General features: G+C 38.5%; 1 protein-coding gene and 1 pseudogene across 2 annotated transcripts; one reads left to right on the plus strand and one right to left on the minus strand.

The window, feature by feature from the left end:
* The first annotated feature begins 907 nt into the window (after positions 1-907).
* On the plus strand, positions 908-9,359 carry LOC135671971 (formin-like protein 18). Of its 2 annotated transcripts, none has more exons than XR_010512926.1 (6): positions 908-1,531; positions 3,283-3,394; positions 3,481-3,652; positions 3,733-3,929; positions 6,460-6,682; positions 9,131-9,359. XR_010512926.1 is itself a non-coding variant. In XM_065180431.1 (6 exons), the coding sequence occupies exons 1-5, from the start codon at positions 1,023-1,025 to the stop codon at positions 6,577-6,579; spliced, it is 1,110 nt and encodes a 369-aa protein (XP_065036503.1). In that variant the 5' UTR covers positions 908-1,022; the 3' UTR covers positions 6,580-6,595; positions 9,131-9,359. The 2 variants fall into 2 exon arrangements, 1 of the variants encoding a protein (XP_065036503.1); XM_065180431.1 differs by having other exon boundaries at positions 6,460-6,595.
* A 1,787-nt stretch (positions 9,360-11,146) lies between these two features.
* Positions 11,147-19,775, minus strand: LOC135671965 (ADP,ATP carrier protein 1, mitochondrial-like; annotated as a pseudogene).

Genomic DNA, 19,775 nt, shown 5'->3' on the forward strand with positions numbered 1-19,775 from the left:
AAAATATTAGTGGATTGATTTTTTTTTAGGTATGCATGTCTATTCAACTTATTTAAATTAAATATAAATATTATCAATCGATCTGAAACGAAAAGTTTAGTTAGCTATATAATTATCCGAGTTAAAGTAAATTAAAATCTCATGAATATCTTATTCATTGTCATTAAGGAATTATTAATACCTAATCAGGTTTAAAGTTCGATCAATTAGTAATTTACTTGTTGGGGTGAGTGGGATCCACTGTTTACACGGTTGGAAATTGCATTCTCGAAGCGCATCCCGTCTTCCGCGTCCCTCCATCCCGTGATCGAGAGAGCTAGCACCGACACGGGAATTTCACGGTGCTGTGTAAAGGCATGGTTGGAGGGGATCCCAGAATGGGCCGGCTGTTGGGCCTGGACCCCATCAGTGGGGCTCATCTGCCAGCCAATCATCCGGCGAGGTTTCCGAGGGCGCTGTGCGCGGGGAATGGGTACGGTCGCGTGCGTATCACGTGACCTAGTATAAAGTTCGATCCATTCATAATATACCTCGCCGGGGTGACGTGGATCCGCTGCTTCCATTGATGGAAATTGCACTGTCGAAGCTCCTCCCACGTCTTCCGCGTCCCAACCCAAGTTTGAGTGCGCTAGTACCGACTGACATGGGAATTCACGGTATAGTTTACAGGCATGGTTGGAGGGGAATCCCATGCGTTCGGGCGGTGGGCTGGGCCCTACCGGTGGGCCTACGCTGCCCAGCCAATCATCAGGCGAGGCTTCCGAGGGCAGTGAGCTGGGGGGACGGGCTAAGGTCGCGTGCGGATCACGTGGCTCTTATTTTAATTCCCAAAAAGCCCTTCTGGAGGGTGTTTTGGTCATTACGAGGTCTCCGCACTATTCTAAAGAGAGACCTAAGAGAGAGATAGAGAGACAGAAGAGGGAGGTAAGAAAGAGAGAGAGAGAAGGGGCGGGCGATTTGAGTTTTTGTTTGTGTCTCCGTCTCTGGAGTCGGCGTTAGATGGTGTTGGGCCCGCCATCGCCATGGTATCGGACCAGGAGATCGCCAGCTGCGTTGAGTCCGTCCTCCGGCAGTCTGACCCCGCCGCCGGCGCCGCATCCCTCACCGGCGTCGTCCGCCAGGTCGAGGCCAAGCTAGGACTCGATCTCTCCCACAAGGCCGCCTTCATCCGCGACCAGATCGAACTCCTCCTCGGCCCCTCCCGCCCCCCGGCCCCTTCTCATGCTCATCCTCCTCATTCCCAGCTGCCGGCTTCCCATAACCCCTACGTTCTCCTCCACCAACTCCCCCTCCAGCAACAGATCCCCCCTCACCAGCCCGCCTCCTCAGCCGGCGTCGCAGCCCCCGTCCCCTTTCCCCACCAGCACCACCCCGGCGTCGCCTTCCAGTACCCCCCGCCCCCACCACTTCCCGCTGCTGCCGTCGTGGCGGCGTATCACCTTCAGCAGCAGCTCCACCAGGCGCCACAGGGGGTCACCACTGCTGTTCGTCCTGCGCCTGTGACTGGGGCTGTGGGCGCACCGAAGGAAAGGTGCCGTCTTTATGCTTAGAACGCATCCCATCCCTCTTAGACGAGGGTTTCGTATCAAGCATTTGGTTCTTAGTTTGTGCTGTGGTTGCGTCTTCCAAAAAACATTCCTCATTTTTCTTTCCCAGCACGAGCTTGTATTTAAGCTTTCAGGTGGCTTTAGTAGAAAAAAGGAACTCAAAAGGATTAATTCGATATTTGGGTTTTAGGTTTAACGCCACAAATTAGAGTTTTTCTCGAAACTCATGAAACTAATTAGGCTTAAGTGAATTAGTTTAGGTAATTTAATTTCTCATTTTCAAGTTAATGTTTAAATTGATCCAAGATTATACAAGAGTACCCGAAAATGAAAAAATAGTGCATGATCAACAAGTGAATGTATGGACTAGAAGCTTCTTCTTTCTTCGTGGTGAATGAACTAAATGGAGTTGAGAGTGTTGCTTTAACATCTACTAGAAGGTGATTGCTGCCTAGTTTGCATTTTTGTTAAGTGTTACTTCAACATCTCCTGGAACAGGACATCCCTTTGTGAACTATCTACTAGGCTCACATGTCATTAATCTTGCAATAAGAATCCTGGAAACAAAACCATAAAACCAGACATAAGCCAGTGGCTCTTTTTACCTCCTCTTTTTTTCCTTTTGGAGTGCATTGATGTAGGTTTGGCCATATTGAAATTATGTAATAATATTTTATTTGTCTCTGATGAGGCTATGTTTAACTTTCTAACATCCATATTTTACCATTTCCTTGGTAAGGCATGTAGATTTGTGGTTATCATCAATCTTCTGATTTTTTTGACTCGTTATTCTTTTTAGCTTCATCTCTTTTCTTGGCTTGCACAAGCGCAGAAGAGGTAGAGTTGAAACGCCATATTCGTCACTGAATGCAGGTTTAAATATCATAGTAAATTTGTTTGTGATAGAGAAATATTGTTGTTCTTCCAAAATTTTTAATGTTGGAAAATCAGCGAATCTTTCTTATTGTATGCATGTACAATCACAACTCAAGAACAAGGTCTACATAGTCCTTTAGCTTCTGGATGTACACTTGCAGCCAATCCCATAACAAAAGAGGATTGGCTATTTGAATATACGCTTGCAACTTGCAACCAATCCCATAATGTTTGGCCTGTTGGTTTGATGGGAAAGAGCTTGGCCATAACATGGTGGACTTAGAAGGAACAAAAATGTAGATGCCAGAACCTAGATAATGCAGAACATTGAGGTCAAGGTCTACTAGTCCATTAGCCTCTGGATGTGCATTTGCAGCCAATTCCACAATAGAAGCAGATTGGCTATGTACACTGCAGCCAGTTCCATAACAGAAGCAGATTGGCCTCTTGGATGGCATGGAGATAGGACGGGAAGGGGATTGACTACAACATGGTGCACCTAAAGGAACAGAAAGTGAAATAGTTGCTAAAACCTAGATAATGAATAACATATATAACCTTGTTCCCTCCCTAGGATAAGTTATACTTAAATTTCACGAAACTTCAATGAAAATCCTGAAAGAAATCTTATGCATAAATCCTGTCGTGTACGATTAAAGTTGGGATTTTATCTTTTCTGAATATGTTGGTAAATCAACTAAGCACGAACTTCATTCTCTGGATGTTGTTTGATTTCCCATAATGAAGGATATTTTTTTTTCATTTGTTGATAATTAATGCATCTGCTAACTTTCTATGCCAAGAAATATGCATCTTTGTGATGTTTGTGTTTCTTACTAATATTTAATCTTTGGTGCAGTGCTCCACCTAGAGCTAAAAGAAGAGGTGGTCCTGGAGGTCTAAATAAAGTTTGTGGTGTTTCACCTGAACTCCAGCCCATTGTTGGCGAGGCAGCAATGTCAAGAACTCAGGTTCTATTTTCAATCAACACTTTGATGTGTGTAACAAATTGCTTTGATCTATGTGTGGAATACTAATTGCACATATCTCTGTTCAGATTGTAAAGCAGCTATGGGCTTACATCCGGCAAAATAATCTCCAAGATCCTAACAACAAGAGGAAGATTATCTGCAATGATGAACTACGACGGGTGTTTGAGACTGACAGTACTGACATGTTTAAAATGAACAAGCTGTTAGCTAAGCATATTATTCCACTTGATGATCCAAGTATGTCAATCATCTCATGTGCTTAAGCATGCTTGTATGTCATGATGACCTGAATGAATTTAAATCTACTTATTTTGCAGAGGATACAGGTCCTGAACCCAAAAAGCTAAAGGCTGCCGATGTTGCTGCAACTGAAGTTACCGAACCTGCTTCTGATGAATACCCTCTGTTTATTTCTGATGCATTGGTCAAGTTTTTTGGAAGTGATGAAAGAGAAATGCTCCAATCTGAGGCTTTGAGTCGTATATGGGATTACATAAAAGCCAACCAGCTGGAAGTAAGTTCCAGCAATGAGTACAATATTGGCATTTAACTTTTTACAACAAAGATCAATAAAATATCTTATAATCATGCATTTGGATCCTTGTTTTCAGGTCTTTAATTTAATTTTTTTATCTTCCATTATTACGCTGATTTTCCTCCCTTTTTCACTATGTCTCTATGATGTCCTACTTTGACTATGTTAATTATGGCATTTTTGTTTAGTTCAACAGCTTTCACTGTTTTACAATGTATTTCTCTGCTACCAGTATATGTTATTTTTGAACAGCAAGTAATATCATATTATTATTTAATAATTAATGAAAACAAACTATTAACATGTGTCAGAGGATCCCATTTTGACCTTATATCTTTTGTGCAAAAGACAGAGTGTTTGTTGCCATGCGCATTGCCATTGCCATTAAACATATACAGTTCAGACTTCAGACATAAGTTGTTGTTGGTCAATACATACTGGATATGATAGTTAGGGTATATTTAAATCCCAAAAATTCTGGGTATACTTGGATGATACTTCTTGGGTATTATTTGTGAAGTTTTTCTTGTTATTACATGAAATGCTAATGTGTGGCAATCAATTCATGTTGTCTCATTATATTATTAGTCTCTACTATTTTGGTCTCTGAAGATCAGTCTCTTGTGAAATTACTTTATTTTGTAAGAGATGCTTATAATTTCTTGTAATGATGGATATTATACTGACAAGGTTTCTAGTGTGATAAATGCTTCAGTTGGTTTGGGTGAAACTGCTCAGTTGTCAGGGTCATAAATGCTTCATTTAAAAAAATATTAATGAATAAGAAGTTGGTTTGGGTGGAACCATTCTCCTGTTTGATAACAGGATGGATCCGGTTCACTGGATCATTTTTATTGTAGATCATCATGCTCCAATTGTCTAATTCTTGCCAATAGTATGGACAAGTATTTTAACTCCAAGGATAGGTTGGGAGTCTTTTTTTTAATACCTATCCCTAAATCTGATGAAGATCAGGAACCTGTGGCCAGAGTCATTTTCTGTGCCCTCATCTGTGGATTCAGTTTCCAAGATCGGGAACAATGACTACCATAACAATAGATGTTAACATCAGTAGCATATCTTCACATACTAATGGATCAAAACAAGCTTGAGAACTCATTAACAATCCAATTAAATTTTAAATGGATGAAAATGCTTTTAGTTATATGTTTACCTAATTTTATTTTATTACTTCAGTGATGACCAACAACATTACTTTTTGAAGAAACATCGAGGTTAGTGGGACTGGGATTGACCCTAGTGCTTGGGATTGAGACCAGTAAGAACAGATCAGGGACTGTCAAGAAAATAGATCTTGGAATAGGGAGTTGGGACAGTAAAAGAAAGTAAGTAAAAGAAGGCAAAGATGTAAGTGTGAAATATATAACTTTTGAGATCTGTTAATAAGAATTCTAGGTCTAGTTTGCAAAATTTATGTTCTACTATAAGTGCATGCCAGTTCATTACAACTTTGATGTAGTTCTTTAGCCTTCTTGCTTTGTAATTTATCAAAGCCGTAGAAATTTAAGGTGCATTTTTCATTTCCTTTGCCATTAAGTTAATACATATGCTTTCTATTGACTTCCATTACCTGGCGTACTCTCTCCTTTCTCCTTTCACTTTTCCTATTTCTGTGGCTTTTCTTTTGCATGAACATATTCTCACCTAAAGCAGACTGCAGACAGTTGTCCTTTCTGATTGGTGAGAGCACCAAATAAGGGTTGAAACAGAAGTCTGGCACACACTGTGTCGTTGCGCTCTCTCCGCTTTCTCTTCTTTCTCCTTCCTTATCTCCATATTATTCTTTGCGTTCTTTCTCTTCTTTTTCTTGCTATATCTGATGTATGCCAAATGGATCACCATTGGACAAGATCCAGACGGAGTTGTTTTAGTCAGCCAGGTGTTTGATGGATTGATCAATTTCCAATAAGATTTCCAGTGATGTTAATGATAAGGAAAAAAAGTGTTTGTGGGGATTTGGGGATGGTATTTTGGTCTATACACCTAGATTAGAGTTATGACCAGCCAATCATGATCAACCGATCTAAAACTATGTAATATAAGATATTTGTGGGATTTGAGAATATTTATGTGTTTGTACTCGGAATTCAAAGATGGGTCATCAAGAGTTTGTCATGAGAATTTGTTGTTTGGTTGATCACTGTCTAAGCCAATTCAGTGGTGGTTATTTATATGTGTAAACTGCAGTTTGTCTTCCGAGTTAAAGGCTGTTGGTTTCTTTCTATTTAAATGTACATACCTCTGACAGTCAACCCTCTCAGTTACCTGTAAAAGACATGACAGCATCAAATTACAACTCTAATTTCTAAATGAACAATGATCTGACAAGATTCTCACTATTCTTTAATATTTACAGATGTTGATATCTTATGTAATTCCATTTCTATTTTCTTGTTTACTTTTACTGCATCTGCTTTTATCATCTATATATCTTGATTAGAAACATATCATTATCCTTTTAAACTAAGTTTTCTGCTTTTACTTGTAGGATTCTTCAAACATGTCTATTCTATGTGATTCCAAGCTTCAAGAACTGTTTGGTTGTGAGAGCCTTCCTATTTCAGGGATATCTGACATGCTGGCAAACCATTTATTTAAGAAGTCATGATACGATCGAGTAACTGGTTAGATGATATGTGCCTTCGTCATTCCTTTTGCGTCCTTTTTAATATGTTGCCTATCTATAGAACAACATATTTGATGTTGTATGGGTGAGTCATATTTATTTTATTTACCCGCCATTTCAATAAAGCCTTCACACTTTGAGCTTTTCCATTGTAGAATTTTTTAGGAATTGAAGGCTTGCCTGATGCTGGTGATGATTAGCATCTAATATACGAGAAACAACTTGAGTATGTTGTGACAAATAGCATAGTCGATATTGTTCAACATTTTCTAGAGTACTGCTTTCTATTGTTATAGAGGGTAAGGTTTGGTACAATGCTAAGGTTGCTCCTCTATATCCTGAGATCAGAGTTGGAATGACAAAAATGATCTTACATTCTATGTAAGGGTAAAATTGTGTATATTTATCCTATCCCAACAACTTATTGGTGGGAGCTGCAAATATTGAGCCTTATACATTGAGTTCGTCCTTAACTATTTTTGAGGTTGCAAATATATTGTGCTCATCATGCTAACACGAAATCAGTTAAACCCTCAAATTTCAGCCTTCCCACACTAGTTGTAGTCTTTGTCATAATGCTTACAAGATTAGTGTTAGAGATGTTTGAAATTAATTTGTATCTTTACCCTGAAGATGCACTAATCCTATGTGATTAAGTTCTTTTTATGTTGCAAAATGATATATTATCAGAGGTTTTCCTTCCATACTACATCAAACTTTAATGGGTGTATAATTTTCAGTTAATTGCAAACTTCTGATGAACTTAGATGCTTGGATCCATGTTTGTTGCTTGTCTCTTTTATACTTTATTTCATTCAGTATTCCTCACTTTAAAAATTTCTTTTGTGAAAGTGATCTAAATTAAATGTAACTAAGATCAAGGTTCTAAATATCAGTCTGGTGCCACTTACAACAGCCTGATAGTTAGAACAACCTGACCGGTTAGTGTGATATCAAGTTACTGAGCAGTATGCCAACGGATGACTTCCTGTATCATCGAAAAGAATAATAAGGAAGTGATAAACTGAGTGATCTGGAACTGTCTGATCCATCACTAGTACTTGATCCAACAAATAAATACTGATTGGTATATACCAAACCATTATTTTTAACCATGACTAAGGTTACCACGGGACTTTAATCTTAAAGTTTAAATAATCCTTGCCTATTGTAAATAATTCCTTTCTGATAAGAATATCATATGTTGTTTAGTAATATCTTCTGATTCTTTTTATTGGTGTCGAGAATTATATCAAGATGTCCAGAAGTTTAAAGCTTTTGTTATATTGAAGCTTGTAACATGTTGACCTGATTATGTACCTCTAACACATGCTTGTTCCTCAAAATCATTTCTCAGCATATGTTTTCCATGTGTCGCACCATAGTTACCGGGGTTAAGGATATGGTATGTGGTATTGGCATGGAGATATGGTACAGATATCTTCGATAAGCACTGGAAGGAGATCGTTGTTATTGTACATATTCGACATGCAGTACAACTTTCCCATATAGTTGGGAGCTGCTGCTTGTCCTTGTTAGCAAGATGATTATGTCAGTTGGATTATCGCCTCTGGTCATGGTCCGCTTGGGTCAACTACATACATGTATATATTATGTATTTTCGTTGCATAAAATATTTTATCTAATTATTTCTTTTATCTCTTTTATTTTTTGTCATATCTTTTCGATTAGACTCAAATCAAACTTCTTTCTCTCTCCCCTCCCAAAATGCTGTTGAGACTTGAATCCGTAAATATTTCAAGTTCAATGGCAGCAGATGGCACATGGTGAGTACCTCTTTCTCTCCTTTACCATCTCTTCTGTTCCTCTCTGGTGGAAGGGCATCATCTGTTTGCTCTTCTTCCTTTTTCTTCTTCTATATCATGCTTGACCATGTCACTACAATGATCTTTGACGTGTGATGCAGATTGTTGTTCGAGGGTGTGAAACAAACCTGTTGTATGCTGTACTTTTTTTCATTGTGTCCAAAGCTGTTTTGCAGTTTATTATTTCTTATAGAAATCTTTGTGTTTGTTTACACACAGGCTTGAGGCTATTTGTTGTATTCAATCATGATAAATTTGCTTCTACTTTTATCTCCAGCTTTTAGCTGAACTGATGGTTTTATATGAGTTATCATCCTTTCTATTGCCCGCCTGATATCATGGTGCTTTATGCATTAAACACTCTGCTTTCTTTATCCTGTCACTTTCTCCCAGGATGAGATGTTCACGGTGTGGTTTGCTTATACATTATATAGTTTTATTTAATTCGATAGACGGGATTAACAGGACTTAAATTGAGTAACTTGTTTCTCAATCTCGAGTGATCACTCAAGTTACTGTGGGAAGCAACGTGTAGTCATATGCATTATCACTTTTCTTTTAACTTTGTCTGTCATTGTTTTCTAGACTAAGAACATGCATAAGCTTTGTTCATAATTGAGCCTATAGTTGCTTCAAAGGTGTTCTTCAGTTTTCATTAAATCGACAATTGTGAAAAGAAATAATGTTTGGTGTTCTTGTGCTTGCAGATGTGGTTCAGTTGCATCAGGTTGATCTAACACTTACAGAGAGTTGATATAGAAACCTATTTGTAATATGTGCTGTTACTGATTGTATGTGATGATATTAGACAGATTAGTTTCATGTTAGAGTGTTGTGTAATTTATTTGTTAGTGTTGATCTAAATGATGATAGTTGACCTTGAATGTTTGGTTTTTTCAGTCTAAGATTATCAACATCGGACTTCAATTGACCTAACTTTTATTTTCTGTAAATGAAACATCTCGAGTAAACATGAATTCCAGATTACAAACTGGCAGTGCTACTCCCGGGGGAAGTGACATTTATGGCCAACTTTTCCAGGTATGTTGAGAACTTTTCCTCTTTCCTATGCAGTCATGTTCTAGTTACTCTGGATCATAATCTACTTCCAACCATGATAATAGCTAACGTTGACATTATACGGTTAGATGTTTTACTCGAATATATTATACATTTTATCATAGTTACCATGATGAGTAGTGACATCCAATTAGTTTGTGCTGTTTTCCATGGTCTAAACCATGTTATCTTAAATGTATTTTCACGCTATCTTCTAATTTTTGGCTATAAATGGTTGCAATGTAGATTAGTTAAAATGGTCAGATTGCTGCATAGTAGAGCGTTTTAAGTTTATATGTCAATCTCTCTGGTTGTTTTCGGAACATCATGAATATTTTGGAATGATATGAAGTGCATAGATAGGAATAAAATGTGATTGCATAGGGAATTGTCATTTTAATTGCATCGACGCTTGAAAGATTTCTCAGTAGATTTTATTTACGTGTCGTTCGTCTCTCAGATACAATTAACTTCTCTCAGCACCCAATGCTGGGTTAAAAGTAGTGATCACAACTTTGGTAGTCCTTTAATTTGCTTCACATGGCAGCTAGTTTTGGTTGGTCAATTGAAGTGCCTCTTAATTTGTATCGACCTATCGATTGACAAGTCAAAATGAATAAAAGATCTATCAGGAATTTTTGAAAGACGTTGAAGGTGAGGTTACCGTGTCTCATTGGATAGATAGCTCTGGGCAAGGATGACATGGATAAATTGAGAAATAGTTCAAATTCTTGTCATAGATGTTTGCATCGGTTAGTACGTTGTTGTATAAGTATGTAAGTCTTAGGTTTGAGTTCAAGTGTGAGCATGATATATGAGGCTGCTTGTTCCGAGTGGATTGAGATGGCATTAAATCGTATTAACCTCAGTCTAATTATAAACGAGAGATGGTGACTTGTAGGTGAGCTCGCCGTGGAGCAACAGTCATATCATCTCCTCCTCCGTTGAGGAGACCTCAGCTTTTGGAGAAAGCTGTGAGCGTAGCGGAGTCCTACAGACGTATTTAAGCGGTTCAAAAAGATAAAGCCGGAATAAAAGGAAACGGCAAGCAGGCAAAAAGGTGGCAATCTTTATTCTTGTTCTTGGAAGTAAGAGACCCATCGGTAGGTAGCCCAGCAAATGAATCGATAACAGAAGCCAAAAGCCGAATGTGATCATGTCCTTCCTGCCCGCCGTGGATGCTCCGTGAGTGCATCTGATGGATCACCATGGGGGCGGTCGGACCCATTCATCAGTTTGGGAAGCAGGTGGTGTAGAGGAAGCCGACGGAGGAGGAGATAAAGATCGTTCCCTGACTCGTTCAGCATTCCGCAGCTCGGTGCCATACTCAGAATAGATTAGTGAGGAGGGAGACGTTGATGCAAACACTCAGAATGTTAGCACAGCAACAGGACTGTTGCATCACTTTGGTGGGTTGAGAACTGCAACGGAGGTGGCGGGCGAGGGGAAACGAGGATTTGCACTCTTTTTATTCTAGTAGGTCCCGGTAGACGTGGCACTCCGGAACCCACCCGAGACCGATTGTCGAAGCTTCCACGACGCCAAAAAAGCGGGTCGGATCCTATAAGTTTGGGATGGATGCAATGGTTCCTACCCGTGAACTCTTCAACACTCTCTATTGTTGCAGAAATACAACATCACGAGAACATCAAAGATCAACCAAAGAACACAAACAACTACCCTAATCATTAAAGAGATTGTAGGAGAATCTCCCAGCATAAAATAAATTATTTGAACGCTAAAAAAACAAAAAAGTGAGGTGATGTGATGTTCTGTTACTCATGCACCACCAAAGCCATACTTCTTCCCCAAGACTATCAGCTGCAGCTTATCGTAGCCGGGGAGAACACTGGTACCGGCAATGGCGTGGAGAATATGTTGGTGCCTGCACCCTTGAACAACAGGGATTTCACACCCTAGTTCTCCAAGATCTGGGGGAAGGCATCCAGGGAGCTCCTGTACTTCAGCCTGTCACGTTGTCATCGTCATCCTTCCACAGACCGTATCGATGGGGTATGATGCAAGTCTGGCACCGTTGGTGATCACCCAACCTCGGGCAAAGCTAGCAAAGAAACTATCCTGAAATCATCCAACAAGCTTAAATTAGATGCACATAATTGCCGTCTAAGACAAGATAAATCAAAATGACCTTCACATTCAAGTTTACATTTCGATTGGATGCCGTTGCCAATGTAAATGCTAACCATACGACACATACTTCTGAATTCTTTTTCGCACAACTACTTGCTGATTGTTAATGATATATTTTTGAAAACAATCTTGAATAACTAACACAAGCCACGTACCTGTAATTTTCCTGCAAGAACCACTGGCTTCAAGGAGTCATACATTCCAAAATAAAGACCATTATATACCATGATTCCGACACATGAAATATTAAGTCCATGGTAAAGGCCAGCAATGACATCAAATTGCAGTGTCTACCTGTAAACATCAATGAGGCCATTGAATGTCTTTCCCCACCCTTTTTAGCAGCTTTTGCATCATTTGCCGAACGAGTTCGGGCATAATCCAGTGAGTAGACAAAAGAGCAGAGGAAGCACCAGCTGCACCTCCAGAAGCAAGGTTTCCAGCAAACCATTTCCAGTATCAATCTCTATCTTTCTTGAAATCGAACATTCTCTTGAAGTAATGCTTGAAAGCAAAGTTTAGAGCCTGGGAAAGATAACAAGAGAAGATGTAATAATATCATAGAAAAGAGCAAGACAAAGACTTGATGTACAGATCACAATGCGACCATTAAGCTAAAAGTCAAGAACAGACAACTCCTGAATAAGATCTCGAGAAAAAACAGTAAAAATATATGACTTGCGAAGCCACATACTGAAAGAGAACATCAAATACGAGGCAATTTAATATATGAAGAAAAACTACAACAATACAATTTCAATAAACCTTAAAACATAATTGATGAGGACATTGCCACAAGAACATCTATTTAGGAACCTCTAAGGGAGAACAAGAATACAAGTCAGGCACTGGTTATTCAGCTTGCACAAGTCAAGATTAATCATGCAGACCTGGACCACTCGATCACCCACTTGATAAAAGAAAAAATGAAAACTGTTCCTGCAGACAAACATCCATCAATTGGACAAATCATAAAACAAACCAATCAAGAAACGACACACAAAAAAAAATTATCACCAGGTAAATGATGTCAACAGTAGGTCACATGATCAAGTTGAATCAGATTCATCTATTTCCCTGTGTACGAAAAACAAGGTTGACTACTCCCACTATGCATAGATTCCCCTCCAATGTTGTGATGGAATAAGCTGCTATAAGTGAATAAAAATAGTAATAATTATTTAAAACTCACCTGGGTTGGGAAATTATATATAACATTTGCAGTGTTTCCTCATCACAGTGAGAGAGCACCTTAATCCTTAAATTGTTCATTTGAAGCAGCTGTGATCCCCTTATAAGGTTCGGAAAGATGATCAGTCTTTACCATCTAGTCCTGGTTTTGTATAAGTTTCACACGCTCAATGGGAGCAGCAGCTGGTTTGGAAACAGCAGCAGAGACTCCACCCATCAGGAAGTCTATTGCAAAACCATTTTCTGAAGGCACATTCCCAAAATTAGGCGATGCAGATCACACCATAGAAAGATCATAGCTGGCTCTGCATCCGGGCACTGTTGATGTAGTTTGCAGCTGTGAAGTGTCTCTGGTGTACCAAAGGCATATTGAAGCTGTAACCAGCCACTTGCATGTCTCGTGAAAAGGTAGAACTAAGACGGAACTGGTCAACAAATTTTTGGACCACAGTTGGGATGGTTAATTTCATCAGCCATGGCTCACTTCCAGAAAAGTCTCCATGCAGAACACATAACTACCAGATCAGTAGAAATTGAAAAGATATTGACATTTCATGTGTAACAAAATAAATGATGACATCCAATGTATACTTAATTTCTGATTTTATTTTAACTATTGTGTGCCGTGGAAAACTCGTCATTTCCCATTATTCTAAACTCCATGCTTAGGTGTAAGATTGTGGATTACATCCTTAGTTGCATAAACTCAAACTGCAACAAAAAATGGTGCAGTTTTCTACTTGTCGACAAGCCTTTCACCTTTAAAACACAACCCTCGTTTGCCCAAAATCACCTTTGCGGTGAACTCAGCACCAGCCGAAGTGGGTTGACATCGTGTTGTGTAAACCCTAGATATGAAATCTAAATGACCAGGCAACAAAGACCATCTTTGGACGGGGTTACAAGACACAGGAAGAACAAAAAACAACTTTTGAAAAGTTCATAATAGTCCCATCCAAACAATGAACTATTAATAGATGAGCAAAAAAAAAAAACAAAAGTCACAACTAAAACCAAGATACCAAATATTTATCACGACCAAAGAGCATTGACGAGCATTGTTATGAGAAATCATAGGATAAGGATATCGTACACATCCGTTAGAGATAAATGAAACTAAGGTCTAGAATGTCAATTCTAAAAAGTCGTAAATATTATGGAACCTAAGAAAGAAGAAACATTGTTTCATGTACATTCTTTTTTTATTCCTTTCAGCTGCATATGAGACCCTTAAAACAAAACAGAAAGTGAAGGGGACAGAGATAGCCGATCCCATCTTCACCTATCAACTCAGAAAACATTACAATGTTTCTCACAAGAATCCAGAGAAGATGGTCCAAGCAAAATACATCAATGCATTAGCTTAATCACGACATACAACTAACAGCATCTAATCATAATCTGAAACGAGGGGCAGCAGAATGAAATATTTGCTTCGCTTGCATTAACATATAGAGGAATAAAGAAAGATTAAGCAACTAAACCGATCAAACAAAATAGATTGCATAAAAATAAGATTTTTGCTACAATTCTAACGAGAGAGAGACGCAGCAAAATTAGTGCATCGGTGTTCATACTATAATCATACAGAAAACAAAAGGATCACACCGAATGCAAGAAAAGGAAAAAAACTGACGACGACCTTTCCTTATACTACCTCTACAGGGTGGGGATATACAATACCCACCAGAAATCCACGAGATCTTACCACTAGTGCACCCCCGATCGTCAAGCAAAAGAAGAGATCATGACAAATGCACGAAAAGGGCAAAAAATTCCACAACCTCGTTTATACATCTACCCGTCAGAGCGATACGATCTTATAAAACGATGTCGATCGGCTCCAAATCTCGACCAGAAAATAGCAAGAGAGAGAGAGAGAGCAATAGAGTCTTACCCCTCTCGAAATCGGCGACAGGAAACAATCCCTCCTGTCTCCTTCACTCCCTTCTCTCGCTCTCGAGAAACAGCGGATGAGAATGGAAGGACGAGAGAGAGAGAGAGGCGAAGCCGGCGGAGGGCTCCGGCGTGCGTATATATATCACCAGAGCGTAGGGTTTCTAAACCGCGTCGGTCCGGCGAATGACCGACCGCATAGAAAACTCGTAAGCGAGGTGCGTGGCTAGATTTGATCTTGACGCTCGATCTGATTTCCAACGGTGGATGTCGTCCCACACAAAACTTACTGACGTGAGATTATTCGACCCAAACTCCGAACCGATTTAATTGAGTTTAATTAGAGCATAGAAAGAGATTAGGGCATAATTTTGGCATAATAACATCTCACCCAACTCTTCCTTTCAAAAGGACTACCAACAATTTTGTACACGTCACAACCGACTTTTTTTGGCCATCACATAGATAGCTTTTAGTTTTATTTTCTTTCTTTGTTGGGTGATTTTGATTTAATATTCAACATTGGACACTAATTTTGTGTGTTATCATTACAAAAAGAAACCCGACCACTTAAGGGTTAAATCGCCTATAAAAAAACATTTTTTGATAGAGAAGACCATTAAAAGATAGTAAGATTGCAAAAAGTCAAACACACACCTCTTATTATTTGCAGCTGTGAACACGTACATAAGGTTGCAGGTTGGAGTATATAATTGGAGGCACGATAATGTCAACCCACAAAGAATTAGTCAACCCCGTTTCCCACGTCGATGTAATCGACATGCAACCCACCATGTCATGACCGATGACCATTTCTTTGCCCAAAAATAAAATTGGAATTCTTTTTGAGTTAAAAGTAGCAAAGATGAAATTTATAACAATCTGAAAAAGAAAAATCAACTAAGCTAACTAGCATCATAAAAATAATTCTTAACTCAATTTAAGGATGATGAACTATATGATCTTATTATCCTAATTGATGATAAGATTTTGTATCTTTGAAAAGATCAATTAAAATGGATGTAAATTCGTAGAGATTGATTTTGAAAGATGCCAATCAATTTTAATGATAGATCTCCACCAAACCTCATAAATGTAACAATTGCTGACCCTAACAGCCTCGATTTAAGCTTTATTGTACTACAATTGAACTTCTAATTGCTGTACTTTTGCAAAAGAGAAAAGTCAACGAGGAGGCTTTGCTAATTATTACTTGATTTAATTTATGATAAGCTGCATAGTAATAATATAATAGTCTGTCCTACCTAAAATTTTCTTACTTGATCTAATATATGGTGAGCTGACCACAACAATATACAGTATTTTTACAAAAGCACAAAAGTCAACACAGAGTATTTCTATTTATTACTTGATTTAATTTATGATAAGCTGCATTAAAAAATAATAATAATAACATAATATTATGTCCTACCTAAATTTTTTTTTACTTGATTTAATACATGGGAAGCCGATCACAACAATATAATATTCTCTGTCCTACCTAATATTTTCTTACAGAAGGTTGGAGAACCCGAACAAACACTATAAATCCCCCCCCTCTCCATCTGCAGAGGCAGATAAAAGGGGGGCACGGTAGACTTCATCAATGGAGACGAAGAAGCTGGTAGCCTGCTTCGCCCTCATCGTTGCTGCTGCCTCCGCCACCACAGTGTTGGCTCATGAAGGCCACGACCACGGTGCGCCTGAGGCATCTCCCCCATCACCAAGTGCAGCGTTTGTGCCAGTCCCAGCCCTGATGACGCTGGTTGCAGCATCCCTCCTTTCCTTTGTGGCCTCCTACTTCAACTAAATACTTGCTGTGGCATATGTACATGGAAAGAATGCAATTCTTTCATGTTTGTTTCTTCTTTCTACATCTCTTGGTCGGTTTCCACCAGTCTTGGATTGCCTACTGTCATCTTGGTTTTACTTCATCTTCCATTGTAATGTGATGCAACTATGTTAAATGAATGACCATCCTGTTCCAATATATATGTTCAGACGATGTAACCACAGAAGTAGTGTTCTTCCTATTCCATGTTTCCTATTTTCTTCTGGATCACCTGGCTAAATTACCATATACATATCTAAGTTTCTTCAGTGAAATGGCTACTTGATGGTTAAAATACTGTGTGCATAGTCTACAGGTGAGGACAAAGCTACTCGGAATTATCGTAGTACTTAAATCATGTAAGAATTGACGTATAAAGGCATGGTTATGAGTTATAGCAACAATCAAACCATGTAAGAATTGATGTATAAAGGCATGGTTATGAGATATAGCATGTAAGAATTGATGTATACAGGCATGGCTACGAGATATAGCGACAACAAAACTATGTAAGAGCTGATGTATAAACAATGAAATATATCAACAAGGAAACTATGAACATAAGATTCTTCCTCATTTATAAAACCTAATACTACAGAGAACCAAAGGCTTCATGTGATCACCATGCGGATAATGCTATTAATTCAATGTAAGTCTCTAACAAAAACTTTCTCAACATACCAATGCTTTCGCTTCCTGACCTGCCAAAGAGAGAGCAGAGCCAAACTGCACCCTTATCTGTTTCTTGTTCTCTAGACCTAAAAAAATTGTCAAAATGATGCTTCAGTCAGGAGAAAACAAGTTGCATTAATTGATGGACATGTTTTGAGAAAACTACTCCTGCCTACTAACTACTGGATTGGATGGAGTCTCTCTTTCAGATGCTTTATTGGAACATTCTTGATAAGCTTTATTTGTCTTCAACTCTCCTACAAAATAAAAAAGAAATATCTTTGCGTCAACATAAGCTGCCTCTTGATGGAAATATTGCATTCATCACAAGGATTTTCAAACAAGGTTTCTGATTATATCATTCATCATCAAAGTAACAAAAAGTCAACATGAGCATGAATGTAATTCCATCAGAGGGATATAATTAATAATACTGTAACTAATATGTAAACAGATAAATAAGTATAATTTCTTTTTTGGGGATAGTAAGGACTGGCTAAGAAATCCTTAATTACATGTTTAATTCTTCACAAACTACAACTGACATAATGGGTTTATGATTGAGAACAACAAACATATCTCTTCTTCAGTTCTTGCCTCATCAATTATATCCTTATAGCAGCGTGAATCCAGCTTTGGATCAGAATTAAACATCAAATGAAAAAAGCCTGAATCCAAGAGATAAATAGTTGGAGATTAGGAATTTACTAGTTGTATTATCACTATTGTATTAGGTTGTGAATAAATTACACGCTAAAGTCTATACCTTCTCATTACTATGGTAAAACAAAATGCAGAAACATACATCAGGCAGTGAAATCCAAGTATTTGAAGTCAAATAAAAGGTGCACTTTTGATGTACCTATTCATGGTTGCACATGAATGCCACACATAGGTACTTCAAATAATCTTCTTCCAAATCTGATTCTCTGTAGTTAGCCCTCAAAGATAAGACAAACAATTGGATTACTTTTGCAACAGTTGGAATATTTGTTTTGCATCCTCAAAAAATATGACAACAGTCCAGAGCTGAAATTATGTGTTTCGACCACAAGATCCACATCTCAATATAGTAGCACATATTAATCTGAGATTTTCCTTCAATCAATTTTGTACTAAAAGATACATAAAAATTAAACACAAATAGATACCATAATAGAACTATGTCTCATCAACTGGGTCTTTAGAGTGATTGATCACCATGCAAATCTACACAAGTGACTATTGGATATGCAAAATTATGTGAGATCATACGCTTGAAGGTATAAAGATGCTTTCAAAAGGAAGAAACAAAAGAGAAAATAGACCATCTTTAAGCAAACATGAGAAGCAAAGCAACAAATAGGAAAACCAACGTACTTTAGAAGCTCCTTCTTGAACTAAATAGTCCCCATTAAAGGAGAAGTGGCAATCTCAATGACAAATTTGTACGCTAATCGTTTTGAAGGCTCAAGACAACAAGCTGGTAAATTTAAAATACTCAGAACTGCTTCATAATAGTTATTATCACTCAACAATGAAGAGCATTGCTCTAGAAATTACACAATAATCACAGATGATCTTGATTATCCTTCAAGAATCTGAAAGATGTTTGATGGAAAAGAAAGTTCTACCACAAACATCAAGAACATGCACTTCATTGAAATCATGAAGGATGAAGCTGAAGCCGTCGAAAGTTGTCTTGAACAATGACACGTGATAGAATGAAAACTGCTTTGCTTTACGGTAATTGGCAAGACCTATGTTGGCTACAAAATGTTGTCAATAAAGGATCAGGAGAAGCTTGCATAGAATGAGGTGGACCAGTTTACAACAAGAAGAAGAAACATATATCCTTTGTGTTCATCTGATTACTCACACATGAACCTTGCGTTTCAAAATTAAGGCCCTATTATTTAGTATCCCGACTAACTCATTAAAAATGGAAGCTTGCTGACAGTGGAGCTCAAATTTCATTCTTCCAATATACATGATTCATACATTCGCTTGTCCAATCCAAAGTCTGCAAACACTACCAATATCATCAGCTACAGGAGCCATTTCATTTATCTGGCGCAGCTAACCACCAGTCCAAGAAACTCTTAACACACTGAATTTTCCAGAAACCAAAAAAGGCAAGCCAACAAATTTCCAAGAAGAACGCATTCGAGCGCCTAAATTCTACAAGCCCGACCTTTTATAGACTCAGATGCGCAACTCCAGCCACCCCAACAATTTCAGAAGCCAAGGATAGCCGGGATCACTAAGTGAGCTACGAAACAGAGGAAGACCGAGCACAACATCCAAACCCATTTCAAAATTACAAGATCTAACAAACGAGACATAAAAATTTACGGCTTTTGGATGGATCGTAGAAGAAGTGAGAAGGTCAGGGGAATATGGGTGAAAGGATACCTAGTACAAACTCGTCGTCGGACGAGGAGGAGGAGGAGCATTCATAGGCACGTAGAGTTTCTTTCTCCATCTTCTTCTGCGTTACCCTCGGCGCTCTCTTCCACAACCCTATATTTCTCCTTCTCCCCGTCTCGCTCGGGCGGAAAGTCCAACCGACC

Source organism: Musa acuminata, chromosome BXJ1-1, assembly GCF_036884655.1.
Source record: "Musa acuminata AAA Group cultivar baxijiao chromosome BXJ1-1, Cavendish_Baxijiao_AAA, whole genome shotgun sequence".
Taxonomy (NCBI): domain Eukaryota; kingdom Viridiplantae; phylum Streptophyta; class Magnoliopsida; order Zingiberales; family Musaceae; genus Musa; species Musa acuminata.

Coding starts and splice junctions, on each gene's coding strand:
- LOC135671971 (XM_065180431.1), top strand. CDS start 1,023: ATGGTATCGGACCAGGAGATCGCCAGCTGCGTTGAGTCCGTCCTCCGG. Junction 1,532..3,282: donor GTGGGCGCACCGAAGGAAAG/GTGCCGTCTTTA, acceptor TCTTTGGTGCAG/TGCTCCACCTAGAGCTAAAA. Junction 3,653..3,732: donor TATTCCACTTGATGATCCAA/GTATGTCAATCA, acceptor CTTATTTTGCAG/AGGATACAGGTCCTGAACCC.